Source organism: Syngnathoides biaculeatus, chromosome 9 (genome assembly GCF_019802595.1).
Source record: "Syngnathoides biaculeatus isolate LvHL_M chromosome 9, ASM1980259v1, whole genome shotgun sequence".
NCBI classification, from domain to species: Eukaryota; Metazoa; Chordata; class Actinopteri; order Syngnathiformes; family Syngnathidae; genus Syngnathoides; species Syngnathoides biaculeatus.
This window is the reverse complement of record NC_084648.1, coordinates 17,297,701-17,313,906: the sequence shown is the minus strand read 5'-3', so window position 1 is coordinate 17,313,906 and position 16,206 is coordinate 17,297,701. Positions and strand designations below refer to the sequence as shown.

Genomic DNA, 16,206 nt, shown 5'->3' with positions numbered 1-16,206 from the left:
TATTTTGTAGTAAAAAACTAATTCTTGGGAAGAAAGGAAATCCCTTTAATTTTACTTTTATTTATAATTTTCTTGGAAAAAATATTTTAGAGGAAAAAAAGTGCCCAATTTATATATATATAAAAAAATTGCAATAGTTTTCAGAGAAAAAGTAATACAGTATTTTCTATTGGGTATGCCCAAACATATTCCTCTTTAGGAAAAAAACACATTTCAATGTTTTGTCACTGTGTCCATGAACAGTCCTGTCATTCAGTTACTCTCAAACGCTCTTAAATATCAGGAGCAAAGTCAGCTTTTTAAAAGAAGCAAACTTTTTTTTTTTTTTTTTTTAGATTTTCTTCAATTGAGTTGTACAGGTTATAGACCTCTTCCTTCGTGGAAAAAAAAATCTAAAAAAATGGTCATAGTTTTTTTCCTATTACACCAAACTGAATTTGAAAAGGCGTCTGGCAGTGTTTTACAGAAATTAAAAAAAAAAAAAAAAAAAAAGAAGTATAAGACAATCCATTTAAATAAGTTTACTGATTTGGCAAAATTTTTAAAAACAGATCACTGTATGTCATTTCACAGCTTTTTTTTGTTTTTTAAATACAAGCATATGTTTTATTAATAATGCTCTACAAAACATGTAGTGTGAAACATATCCAAAGTCATTAAGCCTACGTGACAATCCTCGATATACAGCTGACGAAACGTATGCGGCGAAAGCGGTTACGAGAAAGGGAGGAAGGGGGGGGGGGTATCCCAAGAGTTTGGTCACTTTTTGGAATGAAAGAAGATGCTGTAAAATTGGCACATTCAGAACACGTCAGTTTATAGGGTTAGTCCGGTCATGCAGGGGGGGCAAACTTGGCAACAGTAAAGTATGTGCGATACTGTACGACCGCTCGGAGGACCTACCACCCACTTTCAGGCTGGCATGCGTTTGGCGATGCTCTTCACTAAGGCTTCTCTTCTCCATATTTTCTCCAGAATTTTTTTTTTTTTTTTTTATAAAAAAAAATAAAAATTATTTAGTGTAAGTTTGAGGAAAAAAGCCAACTAAAAAAGAAACATGGAATATATATACTGTATATTTTTTTAAACGTCACAATTGGAGAAAATGCAACAAAAATGTTTAAAAACAAAGTTAGATTTATGGTATTTTTTTTCTCTCATTAAAAGGGTTGCATTTTTAGACAATTTTGGGGGTGAGAAAATTCAATTTTTTCTCCTTTTCATATTGTTTCTAGATTTTTAAAAAAAATATTTTGAGTAAGTTTGAGGAGGAAAAAAAGCCAATTAAAAAAAAACACACAGAATATATGTACTGTATTTTTTTTTAACATCACATTCAGAGAAAATGCAAATTTTTAGATTTTAAACAAAAATGTTTAAATACAAAGTTAGATTTATGGGATTTTTTTTCTCAGTAAAAGCGTTGCATTTTTAAGACGGATTTGGGGAAGAGAAAATTCAATTTAGGAGATATTTTTTGAGTGAAAAAAAATTGTTATAGAAAAGTCAAATTTTCAAGAAAAAGGTCATACTTCAATTTGCCACAACAAAAAATGTCTTAAAAAAAAAGTTTTTTCAAGAAAAGGTCAGCGTTAAAGAAGAACATTTTATTTTTCAAGAAAAACTCTTCTGGGGGAAAACAAATGAAGGAAAAAGTGTCATTTCCTGTCAGGTACAGCTAACCTAAAATTGTTCCTCTTTATCCACTGTTATGTTTCGTCGCTGTGTCCACGGAGGACGCTAAAGGCATCATGAAGAGGAAGAATTGGGGGGAGGAAGGAAGGAGGAAGTGGCCAGCCGTTTAACATTCGGGCGCTCTTGGACGCTCTAAAAAGGATCAGAGGCCAAGCGCAGTGCATCCATGCGGCGGTCGACTCAAAATGCACACACACATACGCACAGGCTCACAAGCAATGGAGAACCCTTGAAGGCAAGCGCATAAATACATACACGCAGACACAACTCCAGCGATGAGAAGATTTTCATAGTCCCACTTCTAGAGCAGCAGCCTCCCCTCTAGCAAATGTTAGCACGTTTAGTAGCTTCATGTCAGTAGTCATTGGGGAGCAACGCCTGGCTGCCCCACCCTACCACACCTTGACGACGGCCAGGCCGGGATTGCCTCTCCACCCGCCCGTGACGAGATTAAAACCGGTTCAAACCCTCCCTTACGCTCACGTTAAGTGCAAAAAAAAAAACCAAAAAAATCTTCACGATGGCCAACATCATCACCTTCGTCGTCGTCGTCGCCGCCGTCTTGGCACTCGTCGACATCGGTGACCAACGTGCAAACGTCGCGTTAAGACGACGACAGATACCGCCCGGGAGAATTCAGCAGGAAACTGCAACTTCCACTTCTAATCAGCGTCGGGGCTCGCCGGCAGTCATAAGGGCTTGTCGATCACGGTCACACCTACCAACAAATTAAAAAAAAAAAAAAAAAATGTAAGAAGTCATATTTTGGGCCACGCTAAAGCTAGCACTAACACTAGCACCGCGCTAACACTAACGGGGCCGGTTAAAATGAAACTGACCGGTAAATATCACTGAGACACGCCAGTAACACAGCAGCAACACGCTAGCACAGCGTGAACGCCAGCGCAGCGCTCACAGGGCCGGTAAAAGTCACTTCCACGGCACATATATTCCAACGGTCTCATTTTTGCCTTTTCCGCTTGAGTGCACAAATTAGCTAAAAAAAAAAAAAAGGCATTTTATTTACCCCACCAAAAAATGTCTTTGTGACAGTCTTTCCTTGTTTGTGACAAAGTGTTTCCTCCTTTTTTTGTCTGAGATTTTTTCCTTTTAATTTCAAGTAATAAATTTTATTGAAAAAACATAATGATTGAGCCTTTTCCACGAAATAACTTTCTTCGGGATTGGCTAAAACGCCTTAGGGTCAGAATCCGCCATATAAAGAATGTCTTTAATCCTGCTGTAAAAATTCTTATTTATTTTGTCCAACGTACCCGCGTAACTGCGTCCCGTGCTCATGCAGCTGGGCAGCACCGTCCACTTGTCCGAGTTGGGGTTGTAGAACTCCACCGACGCCAAATTACAGCTGCCGTCGTCGCCGCCCACCACGTACAGCAGGTTGTTCACGGCGCACACGCCTGCGACACACCACACATCATGCGGCCGCCGTGCGAGACTCCGTCTTATCAGCGTGTTATGGAAAGATGTTTGAGAATCGATTATTTACTTCACATCCGTGCATTATTACGTACCCTCTTTGTCCTCACTAGTCAGACAACTTAGCACTAATAGAATGACTCCTACTTTTAACACAACATCCACGCCAGTGGTGCCTCTACTTACAAAATTAATCTGTTCCGGAAGTCATTTCGTAACATGAAACGTCCGTAAATAGAAACACATTTCACATGCAAATAGCCTAATCCGTTCCGTTGTACTTTGACAATTCTGAGCACCAGCAGAACGACAAGGCCCATTGGTAGAGCAAGGACATGTGACTAGTGAGGCAAAACTGAGTACTAGTACACAACTGTGTGTTACTAGTAAGACTAGTGACATTTTAAAATTAAACGAATTAAGCTCTAGGGCAGGGGTGCCCACGGTGGATCAGCTAGCCTCACAGTTCTGAGGTGCGGGGTTCAATCCCGGAGCCGCCTGTGTGGAGTTTGCATGTTCTCCCAGTGCCTGCGTGGGTTCCCTCCGGGCACTCCGGTTTCCTCCCACATTCCAAAAACATGCAACATTAATTGGACACTTTAAATTGCCCCTGGGTGTGATTGTGAGTGCGACTGTTGTCTCAATGTGCCCTGCGATTGGCCGGCAACCAGTTCAGGGTGTACCTCGCCTCCTGCTTGTTGACAGCAGGGATAGGCTCCAGCACTCCCTGCGACCTTTGTGAGGATAAGCGGTGAAGAAAATAGATGGATGGATGGCAGGGGTGTCAAACTCATTTATGTCGCGGGCCAGATTTTAGTAATGGTTTCTCTCAGAGGGCCACTATGACTATGAAACCATAAAATGGTTTAATCCCCTCATCATATTTAGACATGAAATTTATTAACTAGTTTTGGAATCAGAAAGTTTTTCAAATACTGGTTATATTTTTTGTGTTAAAAGAATTTGAAATTTTGTACAGATTTAGCATAAATCAGGGAAGACGACACACATGATTTGCCTTCGCGGACCACATATAATCATGCGGCGGTTTGTCACGTGACGTTCCGCATACAGTGGATTTGTCTTACTACTGAGGACAAAGAGTGGACTGGTACGCAGACCTAAAGCTGGATATCAAGGGACCGTTTGAAAGGTCTTGCCATTGAGGGGGCGCTCCCTCCCCAGCCGGCCTCACCTGCATTACGGCGACACATGTTCATGTCGGCTACCTGCCGCCAGCTGTTGGAGGCCGGGTCGTACACCTCGCAGCTCTTCCTCACCAAGGGGCCGTCATGGCCGCCCACGGCGTAGAGCAAACCCTTCAATACGCCCACGCCTAGCACAGAAAAAAAAAAATTATAAAAAAGAATTTTAGAAGAAGGTGAAGAAGAAAAAGATCACCTGCACCGCTGCGTCGCGTGCCCATCTCGGCGATGTAGCTCCACGCGTTGCTTTTGGGGTTGTAGGCTTCCACGGTGCTCAGACATTGCCTGGTGGCGCCGTCGTAACCACCGACGGCGTACAGGATCCCTGACAAATGCACGAAAGGACTCGATTTATAGATTAAATCCCTTCGGTGACAACGATTTGAACGTAAAACATCTGTCACAAATCACCTTTCCCCATTAAAATGAACGGAAATACCTTTAATCTTTTCCAGCATTCCGTACAAACAATTCTTTTTGTAACGTTCATTGATAAGAAAAATATCAATTTACACTTATTTCATTTAAAAAAAAAAAAAACCTTCAGTAATAACGATTAAATAGAACACGGGCGCCCAAACTTCTTCTTCTATTAAGCAGCCAACCTTCCGCGATCTACCTTTTTTGTGGCGTGTGGCGGTGACGACCGTGTCTCCAGTTTGGGAGTGCAGAGAACTACCATCATCTTCACGTGGGAAAAGGCTGACCAACATAAATAAGTGCAGCTAAATAATTCAGTCAATAATGTAGTACATTTCCTCACATTGGGGGGAACTTTAGCTCTGTGAATACGTTCCAAAACTGCGGTGAGAAAAACTCACAATCTCTGATATCCTTTCACATGAAATCATCAGCCATGGCTTCACAGTGCTGTGTAACTGTAATTCTCGACAGCTGGAGAGCTTTGATTGAAGATCATATTTTTAAAAATGCGTCAGCTGCTTCACCGATTGTCCCTTTTACCATCTCTGCGTGTTGGAAGGACTTCTCGTTCTTAACAATGACGTGGCTCGACCGCCAACGACGCTTTGGAAGTATGTTGTGTGAAAAGTAACTGCTGTCCGGACAACTGGGATTTCAGTTCCTTCACCTTTCTCTCTCTCAGCTCCCTTTTTGGCAGGAAGCCAGCGACGTATTTTCCGTGTAGGGTCCTAAAGTGCCGCTCGACATTTCCCTTCTTTGGTAATGCGATGACAGACTGGAAGAGGAGGCATACGCATTTCGAAAAAGGTTATCGGGAAAAAATATTCCTCCCATTCTGTATGAAAGTGCTAAGTTTTTATCTTCTTATTTGGTCCAGATCCCCCACTCATTTTTATACCCTTTCTTAAGTCTAAGAGAAAACGTCGAGAGATGAAAATTGGAGGTAATTACTGACTAGCTTGTTAGGTCTGACATACTTAGTGCATGTACATGACCCAAGTGTCAGAAAAATTGAGTTGTCATCGATTATTTATCTATATCTATCAAGCTGCAGGATGGATGAGAGGCTGACAATTTCTTTTTCGTCAGGCGATGTGCCGTGATTTACCAATAGTACCTATCGATCGCGATCGATGCAAGGAGCACCCCTGAAATAGAATGTAAAAATGAAAGCTTGTGCGTCATGAGTTCAAGCTTCAATATCAATTGCTCCTTCTGACTTGGGCACTTGGGAGCAATATTTATCATCATTTATGCAATAAACCCTTGATGACATCATCCATCTCTTGTAACTATTTTTGTATTTTTTTTGCTTGCAAGTCAAAGCAAAAATAAATAATAGTTGAGGCGGCACGGTGGAGAAGCTGGTAAAGCGTTGGCTTCACAGTTCCGAGAACCCGGGTTCGATCCCGGCCACGCCTGTATGGAGTTTGCATGTTCTCCCCGTGCCTGCGTGGGTTTCCTCCCACATCCCAAAAACACGCAACATTAATACGACACTCTAAATTGCCCCTCGGTGTGATTGTGAGTGCGGCTGTTTGTCTCTATGCGCCCCATGATTGGCTGGCAACCAGTTCAGGATATGCCCCGCCTCCTGCCCGTTGACAGCTGGGCTAGGCTCCAGCATTGCTCGCGACTCTTGTGAGGATAAGTGGCAAAGAAAATGGATGGATGGATATTGTTCTGTTCACGGGTTGGATGTGGAGGAGGAGCTGGAGTCAGGTCAGCCGCGTTAGTTTGCGTGAGTGTCTACGTTTGACATGTGGCCCACAACAGCTTCTTGCGTGTGTTCTAATTTTGTATTTATGTTTTTGTACTAATTTAAAAAGAGCTGAAAGCATTTGCACTACTTGACCACATGCAAGGACATTACCTGCACTTCAAATGCTAAACTTTCCATTGAAAAAGTCAAAACTCGTCCACATCTCAAATTATGACTTGAAACACAAAACAAAAAATAAATAGGAAAAAAAATGTTGGGGCACTGGCAAGTGAGCACTCACCATTGACAACACCGACTCCCACGCTGCTACGCCGCGTGCTCATGGGCAAGACGTGGAACCACTCGTCTGTCTTGGCGTTGTACGCCTCGACGGTGGACAGACCTACCGAGATGCACGGCGACAAGTTTGAACAACAGAAGCCGCTGCCAAAGCTAACGATAGCGGGAGATTGCGCTATCCAGCTACATTATTGATGCTTCATGCTTGACTAGCTATATTTCCCTAGATACGACATAATATGGCAAGATGCTAAGAACTCATATGTTTTAATTTAATATTGTTTTAAGTTGAGTAAGTGCAACGGTTTTCAAACTGGGGCTGTCGCGACCCCACGAGCTGCTACCTGTGCTTCCGTCAAAGCCGCCCACAGCGTACAAGAGCCCGTTGAGCACGGCGGCCCCGAGTGTCGATCGGCGGTCTTGCATGCTGCTGACGCTGGTCCAGCGGTCCATCGTGGGGTCGTAGCAGTCCACCGTACGCACGCGCAGGGAACCGTTGAAGCCCCCGACGGCATACACGCAGGTGCCCACGTACACGACGCCTGAACGCAACACGGCAAATACAAATATTCCTTTAAACATCAAACAACTAAAATATTGTTTTCAATACATTTCATATTGAACACAGATCATTATATTTTTTAATAAGCAGCATATGTGCGCTATAAATACTGCCTTGCAACAAGGGACCATGCAATTGTGCCTGATCTAAAAAAGGGAAACCAGGTATCATAATAAATTATTTGCTTTGAATCAAAACTTATGAAGCACGCAACCTTTGGATCCCTTGTCATCAGTAAGCAAGCTATTATTAATATTTATTAGCTCATTACCTGCTCTACACCTGCGGGTGGGCAGCTCGGCCACCTGGTACCAGCGCTGCTCCTCAAAGTCGTAACATTCCACACTGCGGATGGCCTTGGGCGCCTGGCCGCCGACCACCACCATGACCTGAACCCAAGCGGCAGGCGGAGTGAGGATGTTTTACTTTCCCCAAATATGACGATTATTAACGTGGTACGATCGATACCTTAGGGCAGCAGGCAGGGGTCCGCATGCGCGTGCGCGCCGTCTTCATGAGCGCTCGCTGGTCGGCGGGCAGCAGGTGGTACTTCATAGCCTCGATCAAGTAGTCCTTACACGCGCTGCTGTTCTTGATGAGGGACTCCTCCTCCACGCGCTGACGCCATAAATAGAGTGTCCAATCAGATGATAGAATGTATTTTCAGGAGTTGATCAATTTCAGTATTGTTGATTTATGCGCCAACGTTTTTTTTTTTTTTTTAAAGCTTTGTGTCACAAAGCTCTTTAGTTCTGACTGGATAATCATAAAAAATTGGATTGAGCGAACAGGACTCTTATCATAATTTTTATTTTTTTGGCCAAATTATGCTACAAATTTCATGAAATAGCCAAAAACTCACACGGAGCAGCACCAACTCTCTGTGGTACGTTTCTTAAAGGCATACATCTAATACAAAATTGTACATTACGTATGGTCAGTACACTTAATGAAACCAATTTATTATTTTAAATTGTCCTTTATTATATATTATTTTTTATAGACTACATTACTATTTCAAATTACCAAACTAACAGGCCACTTAAAATATGGTGGTGTTTTTTGTTTTTTTTTTGGGGGGGGATGGGACAGATTTATGGTATTCATATAAATTTCAACATGGAAAATTGCTTTGATACACGACGAATAAACTGAGCTTTTGTGCGAGCACACAAACACACACAACACACAAAAACGTAAACACTTCCACAGAAGAATAAACATATTCAGACGCCAAAAGAAAAAAAAAAGTTCCACAAAATCACACGGAAAAAAAAAGTGCAAAAATAAAGCACAAATACAAAAACAGTATTTAGCACTCTTGACTGTTATACTAGTGTCATAAGTTATTAATGCTTTTAGTGCACTATAAAAGCAATCACTTCATATATTTTTCATGGTGCAGAAATATAAAAAGAAGTAGTATGTAATATCTGTAAATATGTAAAAAAAAAAAAAAGACTGTGGTTGTCTTTTTCATTGGAATAAGGGCTGCAAAAAGCCTTTGAAAAAGATAACCCGAGTTAATCCTTATACGATGGTTGAATAGAGGTCTCGTGGCAGTTTTTTGCCAAATAGCATCTTGACGTCACAGTTGAAAACCGTTCATAACAAACAACTTTAATCACGCAGGCGAAATATCGCAAGTTGTTTGCCAAGTGGAAAAACAAACAAAAGAAAGAAATAGTTCAAAACTGTGTAGCTACCTGGACCAGGTATTCTCTGGTGAGCAGGGGCAGGCGCACGTGCTCCATGAGGTGGGCCAAGTGCTCCTGGCGCACGTCTTTGTCATGGTTGACCCAGGCGATGACCGATTCAAAGACCTACACGTTCACAGCAACATCAGGTGTGTTCACGTTGCCACATGCGTTGCGCGTGCGTACCTTCTCCTCTGTGGGGATGGCCAGTTTGTCGCTGGCGATGAGGCTGGAAACCTGCTCCATGCCCAAATTGAGGAACTCTTCGCTGCCGACCACCTCGGTGAAGTGTTGCTCTAGTGCGACGACAATAACCTTTCATTACACACCACGTGCGGCAAATTAAAAAAAAAAAAAAAATTCTGCCAAAAATAGATGCCCCTTTTCTCCCGTACGCCAAAAAATGAGTACCCGTAATTTCCGGCCAATAAGCCGCGACTTTTTTCCACACCCATTCTACCCTGCGGCTTATGCTGTGATGCGGCTAATTTGTGCATTTTTGTGCAAGGGGGCAATCAGCGGAAAAGGTAGAAGTGAAACCGATGGAATACATGTGCCGAGGAAGTGACTTAGTCCTGCGCTACCGTTAGCGCTGTGCTGCTGCTATAGCTCAGTGATTTTTACCGGTATGTTGTTCTTTAACCAGCCCTGTTAGCGCTGTGCTAATGTTAGCGCTGCGCTTGCGTTAGCACTGTGCTAGTGTGTTGCTGCTATGTCTCAGTGATTTTTACTGGTATATTTTTTCTTTAACCGGCCCTGTTGCGCTGCACTAGCGTTAGCACTGTGCTAGTGTGTTGCTGCTATGTCTCAGTGATTTTTACTGGTATCTTTTTTCTTTAACCGGCCCTGCTAGCGCCATGCTAGCGTTAGCGCTGCGCTAGCATGTTGCTGCTGTGTTACTGCCGCGTCTCAGTGATTTTTACCGGTAATGTTTTTTTAACTGGCCGTATTAGTGCTGTGCTACCGTGTTGCTAGTGTGTGGCTGTTTTTTTTTTTTTTTTTAACAGTATGTTTTTTTTTTTTTTTTTTTACCAGGCCTGTTCGTGCTACCGTGTCGTTGCTATGTTAAGCTAAGCTAAAGTATTAAAACTTTGAAAACTCTTTCAGAGCATCGTCTTTGTAAATATCTCGTGTTTCAATGTGGGCACTTGCGGCTTTTACAAAAGTGCGGCTATTGTATGTACCAAATGGTATTTCCTTTACAAATGTATTGTGTGAGGCTTATAATGAGGTGCACTCTGTAGGCCGGAATTTACGGTACGTGTAAACATCTCACGTCATAGACGCGACTGTTTCACAGTTAAATGCTAAGCCCGTTTCAAGTTAGTTGCTCCCAACACAGCAACAAAAACACCATGCAAAAAAATACACAAACAAAAACTGAACCCAGACTAGACAGCCAAAGCACCTGCGTAGCAGTTGGCCTGCGTGAGTAGTTGCGAGCAGGCGTGCAGGTCAGCGAACGCTCGTATGCCCAAGCAGTTGGACGGGTGCAGCTGAGAGCTGAGGAAGTCGCAGCACGCCTTCTTCACCTCGTTCAGCTGCAGGAGACCCGCGGCCGGCAGCAGAGCCTAACACGGACACCCAAACAGAGAGAGAGAGACACACACACACACAGTCTTGTCAGTTTTCCAGTAATCTTCAGACGGGACTCACAAATGAAAACCTCGAAACAAACATGCTCTGCCTTTTATATGGAGAACTGTTCAAGAGTCTTCTTTTTGAGTCATCAAAGTGATGTTATATGATATTTTATGACAGCGAGAGAGTGATGACAGCTGCTAAGGAATACCTTAAAAAGTATCTTTTAATAAGTTTCTGTATGTTTTAATGGGTTTAAAGTGTGTATGAAAGGTAAAATTACACTTTTTAGAGGTAAAATTAGATGTTTTTTCCCCCCGTTTATAATTGATGCGCTGAATCAGGCGGCATGGTGGAACAGCTGGTAAAATGTTGGCCTCACAGTTCTGAGGACCCGGGTTCGATACCGGCCCCACCTGTGTGGAGTTTGCATGTTCTCCCCGTGCTTGCGTGGGTTTCCTCCGGGCACTCCGGTTTCCTCCCACGTCCCAAAAAGATTAATTCATTGGAGACAGTAAATTGCCCGTAGGTGTGATTGTGAGGGCGGCTGTTTGTCTCTATGTGCCCTGCGATTGGCTGGCAACCACTACAGGGTGTACCCCGCCTCCTGCCTGTTGACAGGTTGATAGGCTGCAACACTCCCCGCGACGCTCGTGAGGATAAGCGGTGAAGAAAATGGATGGATGGATGTTTTAATGGGTTACTGATAGTGAAGTGATACACACGCCTGCCTTTGGTGCGGGCAGCGTGGGTTCGATTCCCCTCAATGATGGTGTCGACATATGCCCTGTGACTGACTGGCAACCAGTTCAAGGTGTAGTCGGCCTTTTGCCTGAAGCTAGCTGGGATAGGCTCCAGCTTTCCCGCAACTTTTGTGAGGATAAGCAGCTTGAATAATGACTTGACATGACATGTTTTAATGGGTTTAAAGTTTGTATGAAAGGTAAAATTACACTTTATAGAGGTAAAATTGTATTTTTTTTTTCGCTTTTAATCGTTGCTCTTAAAGATTTTCACCAGGCTCTGAAACATGTCACCTGCGATAAACAGGCTCACTTTGTTCAATTGTGTGTCCTACCTGCACATTTTCCTCTGTGACTTGTATCTCTGCAGTGTAGATGTAGTCCACCAGGAGTCCCAGAGTCCACCCGTCCATCTCCTTTATCCTCACGCGCTTGGCTCGGCTCTCGGCCATCTCCCCTGTTGCACAAAAAACAGTTTTGTTTCCTCGTAGGGAACCTAGGAAAAAAGGAGTCAAAGGAATGGAAGCGCACCTGTGAACATGGCGTGGAAGTACGGGCTCCCGGCAGCAAGGACCACGCGGTGAGCAGCGATCTCCACGTCCTCCGCTACGATTGTGACGTCACACAATGAGCTTTGACTGCGGGTGAAGGACACAGAGTAGATAGAAATTCAACACACCCCAGATTTTTGACAGGAAAAAAAAAACATTCAAATAATTTCTAACATATTATGAAAGTAGTTTTTAATATACAGTGACGCCTCGGTTCTCGAACATAATCCGTTCCAGAAAACGGTTCGAAAAGTGAATTGTTTGAAAACCGAATCGATGTTTCCAATTACAATGAATGGAAAAAGAAATAATGCGTTCCAATGCAAAAAAATTAGGCTTCGTAAAGCTTTTTTTTTTTTTTTTTTTTTTACAAAAAGCACTTGGGACAAACAACAGTCACTACCAGGGCACGTCTCTGTAGAGATGCTGCACTATACAGAATGACAAAAGTGATTGCGTCGTAGGCGTTATGTCATTTCCGTTTTTTTTTTTTTTTTTTCCGGGGGGCGTTCGAATAGACAATAACAAAACGCGTCGTGGGTGGGTCAACTGCTTGTGCCGCGCGGAATGTTATTTCCGGGTTTTTTCAGCGGCGTGGGATTTCATAACAAGGCGCGTCGTGGGTCAGATGGTCTGTCCGCGCGCAGTATGTCATTTCCGGGTTTTTTTTCCAGAGGCGTTCCAGTACCGATTTTCATTTGAAAACAGAAGCAAAAAAATCTTAAAATTTTCTTTCGAAAAAACTATTTGCTCGAAAACGGGGACATTCTCAAACCGAGGCTTTACTGTGTTGTTTTTTTTAAGTCCTTTGATGACAAATTTAAGAATAAATTATCAGTGTAAAAAAGCAGATGTCGACCAAAATTATTTTAAAATTGAGATTTAGTGTTGGACGGATGCTACAGTGCTTTCTCAGAAACAAGCTAAACGGAAAAAAAGACCAGCGTAGAGTGACTTATTAGTACCTGCGCAGCTCGTTCATGACTTTGAAGGCCTTCCTCATGTGTCTCGGGTTGAGCGTGAGCGCGCCTTGTCGCTCCACTCCGTCCTCTTTTTCCAGCGCGTGTGAACAAAGCCTTGTGCACCTGTGACACGTCCACACACGCATTGCAAGACAACAGTGATGAAGTCAAAATCTGAATCGCACATTACGAAATGAATCGATGTTCCTAACCAAATCAGCAGCAGTGACGCGCATAATCTTTTAGACAATTTAAAGTAGTATCTTATTATTTACGAGATCCCTTCACAGTACTAAAGCTGATGTGGAGACTCTTGAGGGAGGCAGTGGGAATTTTTTAAATCATTTTTGAGCAGAGAGGGAGACAGGTATTTAGAACCTCGTGTGTGCACTTGTGAATGCTGTGTTCCCGCCATCGATAGCCTCCGATGGGGAAACTCCAGCGTTCCCCCCAAAGTCACTGTATGAGGAAATAAAATAAACATGGACAGCTGATCACTTGAGTTTCCGCACAAGTATTGACAGTATTTCTTTATGCTGTAAATACACTTCTCACAAAGCGTTCAGGATATTGGGCTTGCGGGTGAAATTTCAGACAAAATGCACTTTAACCACGACCGGTGAACTTCATTTTGACCTGCTGTAAACTTTGAGCAAATGTCACATGTCCAACTGTTAAAGGTTTCAATACTTTTTGCACAACTTGCTATTGTCTAAAAGGGAGCTGAGCGGCAAAATTTCCAACAAGTGTTTCGTCCCTGATAAATTCCGAGGACGTCCACTTCTATACCTTTCTGTGACTCCTCCAGCCTTCCTCTATCGATATTGCAACCTGCTGACGTAATTATTCCCCAAATGAACTGATACATTTTCAAAGGCAACCACTTCTATGTATTCTGATGAATCTTCAAGTTACGGTGTATCTCAGCCCCAACGGTGTCAAACTCATTTTTGTCGTGGGACAAGTACAGCAATTATTGTTTCCCTCAAAGGACAGTTTTTACTGAAGAATCACATAAATGTGTACACTGAATTATGAGATTAGGTGTTTTATGAGGGCGTGTGTGCTGGGAATACATCTGTATGCATGCCACTATAAAACGGAATCATTGCCTCATCGTCTTATTTCATATACAGTGGAACCTCAGCTTTTGTGTGCCCTAGTTTTCATAATTTTTTGGGACAAAATGTTGCCCCTTTTCCTTGGTTTACAGAGTTTAAATGCTCCAAATGGCAAATCCTTAACTGTACGCTTAACTTTGAGATTCATAAATTCTTACCATTTGCCAGTGATATTAAAAATGAAGACAATTTGGATTTTGACACAAAAGAACATGAATTACTTTCAAGGGCTATATGAAGTAATGTGGTACCCCATATGAGGCCCATGGGCCTTGAGTTTGACACCCGAGCAAGTCTCAACTTTAATCTAAATTTACTACGCACTACAAACAGGTCCTCTGATGACATAAATACGTGCAACAAAGTGGGATTAATGGTATAATAGTGGTAGAAAATATAAATATAAATAGATTTGTGCAACAAAACAAAACAATTACAAAGCAACGGAGGCCACGTGAAAGGCAAATAAGTACTTAAAATGCTCAGGAAGCGCGCCTGTTATTACGTTGCCTTCAGTTAAACCACATGGCACACCCACAACAAAGGGTGGTGAAAATAAATTGCCAAATAACAAGAAAACATCTCATCAAGAACATGCTAACGCGTGTTTCCAACCGCCAGCACCTCTTCCACCACCTCCCCCACGCCGCCTCTAAAATGCGGCTCCATCTGTCACACGTCAAAGCCAAACGTCAACGCACACGTTCGCGAGTTCCGACTTACAGTGGATGCGTGTCCATGATTCCGCTTGGATTCAACGGCTGCACACTCGGCCCAGCGGCATGCACCATTCCATACCCGCGCGGTGTTCTCGTCCTCCTAGTCCCGGGTCGCGGGTTGGGTTAGCTACACCGGAGAACCGACCGCGGTGACTCTGCGAGCTGACACGGAAGCTGAGGCGAGCCGGCTAGCCTTGGAAGAGAGGCGCGAGCTAGCTGGTAGCCGACCGATGAGCTAACAACTTCGGCCGAGGGGAGTGACTGGGAGACTGAAGGGGAGGTTTTTGAATGTGCCCCCCCGCGTGTCCCTCCTCGTTGCTGGGTGTGTTTGTGTGAGAGAGGACGGGCAAAGCTACATGTTTTTTTTTCTCTCCTCCATTCCACTCGCTGCTCCGAACGCACAAACAAGGAGGCGACGTGTCGGCAAAGAGGGTCCTGGAGACTCCTACAAGGAGTCGCTCATGGAAACCACAGCGACACACTGTGGTGGATATCCGTAAGTGCGTGGTCGCGGTGTTGTCATCCGACTTTTACTGGATGCAGTCTTGGGGATGGATATTTTTAATATCTATTTAATGTAGATAATGTGATTTTTTTCCCACCATACAAGACATTTTTTAATCTCAACAGAAGAGCGGCTATATAAAAGAATTAGGGAGGAAAAATGACAAGAATAATCCAATGATGACACAAAAACAGGAATATTGTGCAAAAAAAGGGGATTTTAACATTGTCACAATAACATTCATTAACCCATTCATGGGCGGGGTGGCAATTTTTGGCCTTATTGAGATAAAAGTCTCCTAACAGGCCACAATCAAGGAAATAACACTTCTTTTTCGCTTATGGTTAAGTTATATGATAAATTGACTAATTTATAATTTCGTCCCAAAAATGGGACGCTGCCCACGAGAGGGTAATTGAGTTTTCTTAGTAGATCATCCCAAAAACCAGAATCAGATTAAAACACTTCAATATTTTGATATACTGAAGGATATAATGCGTGACAATTATGATGTCCCAAAAATGGGACGCTGCACAGGAATGGGTTTAAAAAAAAATCAAAGAAAAGAAATCCAAAATGCAATCTTCAGAGGAGGAAGTAATTGAAAAAAGGGATGTTAGGAGGAAAAAAAGTAAAATGAAGATTTTTATGACCAAAAAAAATGGGATTTTACCGGAATAGTCGCAGTATTATGAGAAAGACATTTCAAATTTAAGAAAATAAAATCATTGAATGTGGAAAAAAATGTCATTTAATGAGATATAATTGATCAAATAAGACACAAAAAACAATATTTACGGTAAAAATGCTTGCAAATAAAATGAAAAACAATGTAGCAATTTATGTTAAAAACATGTCATTCTGTAAAGACAGAACATGAGCAAAAAAATCTTTCAGTATTTTTTTGGGATACAGCCAAGTGTATTGAGTAGAATTTATCCAAACACACGCATTCCGCTGAGATATAAAATTAAAAGAATTCAAAAGGTTGGTCTTATTGTCC

General features: G+C 42.6%; 1 protein-coding gene across 2 annotated transcripts; it reads right to left on the bottom strand.

Annotated features, from left to right (window-relative positions):
* Positions 1 to 582: 582 nt before the first annotated feature.
* Positions 583 to 15,154, bottom strand: klhl2 (kelch-like family member 2). 2 transcript variants are annotated; one of them, XM_061830438.1, is made up of 15 exons: positions 14,703 to 15,152; positions 12,862 to 12,981; positions 11,877 to 11,983; positions 11,681 to 11,802; positions 10,430 to 10,592; positions 9,208 to 9,317; positions 9,031 to 9,147; positions 7,793 to 7,942; positions 7,596 to 7,713; positions 7,107 to 7,304; positions 6,764 to 6,865; positions 4,534 to 4,662; positions 4,328 to 4,468; positions 2,970 to 3,113; positions 589 to 2,413 (listed from the first exon to the last, which is right to left on the bottom strand). In XM_061830438.1, exons 1-15 carry the CDS (start codon positions 14,768 to 14,770, stop codon positions 2,385 to 2,387), a joined length of 1,818 nt encoding a protein of 605 aa, XP_061686422.1. In that variant the 5' UTR covers positions 14,771 to 15,152; the 3' UTR covers positions 589 to 2,384. The 2 variants fall into 2 exon arrangements, with proteins under 2 accessions (XP_061686424.1, XP_061686422.1); XM_061830440.1 differs by lacking the exon at positions 4,534 to 4,662 and having other exon boundaries at positions 583 to 2,413; positions 14,703 to 15,154.
* Between the last annotated feature and the right edge of the window lie 1,052 nt (positions 15,155 to 16,206).

Bases quoted from the DNA above. Each gene is read 5' to 3' on its own strand.
- klhl2 (XM_061830438.1), bottom strand. From the start codon at position 14,770: ATGGTGCATGCCGCTGGGCCGAGTGTGCAGCCGTTGAATCCAAGCGGA. The intron at 9,318-10,429 runs GTGCTTTGGCTG...TCGTCGCACTAG, and splicing joins GCAGGCCAACTGCTACGCAG to AGCAACACTTCACCGAGGTG. The intron at 4,663-6,763 runs GTGAGTGCTCAC...TGCATTTGTCAG, and splicing joins GGGAGTCGGTGTTGTCAATG to GGATCCTGTACGCCGTCGGT.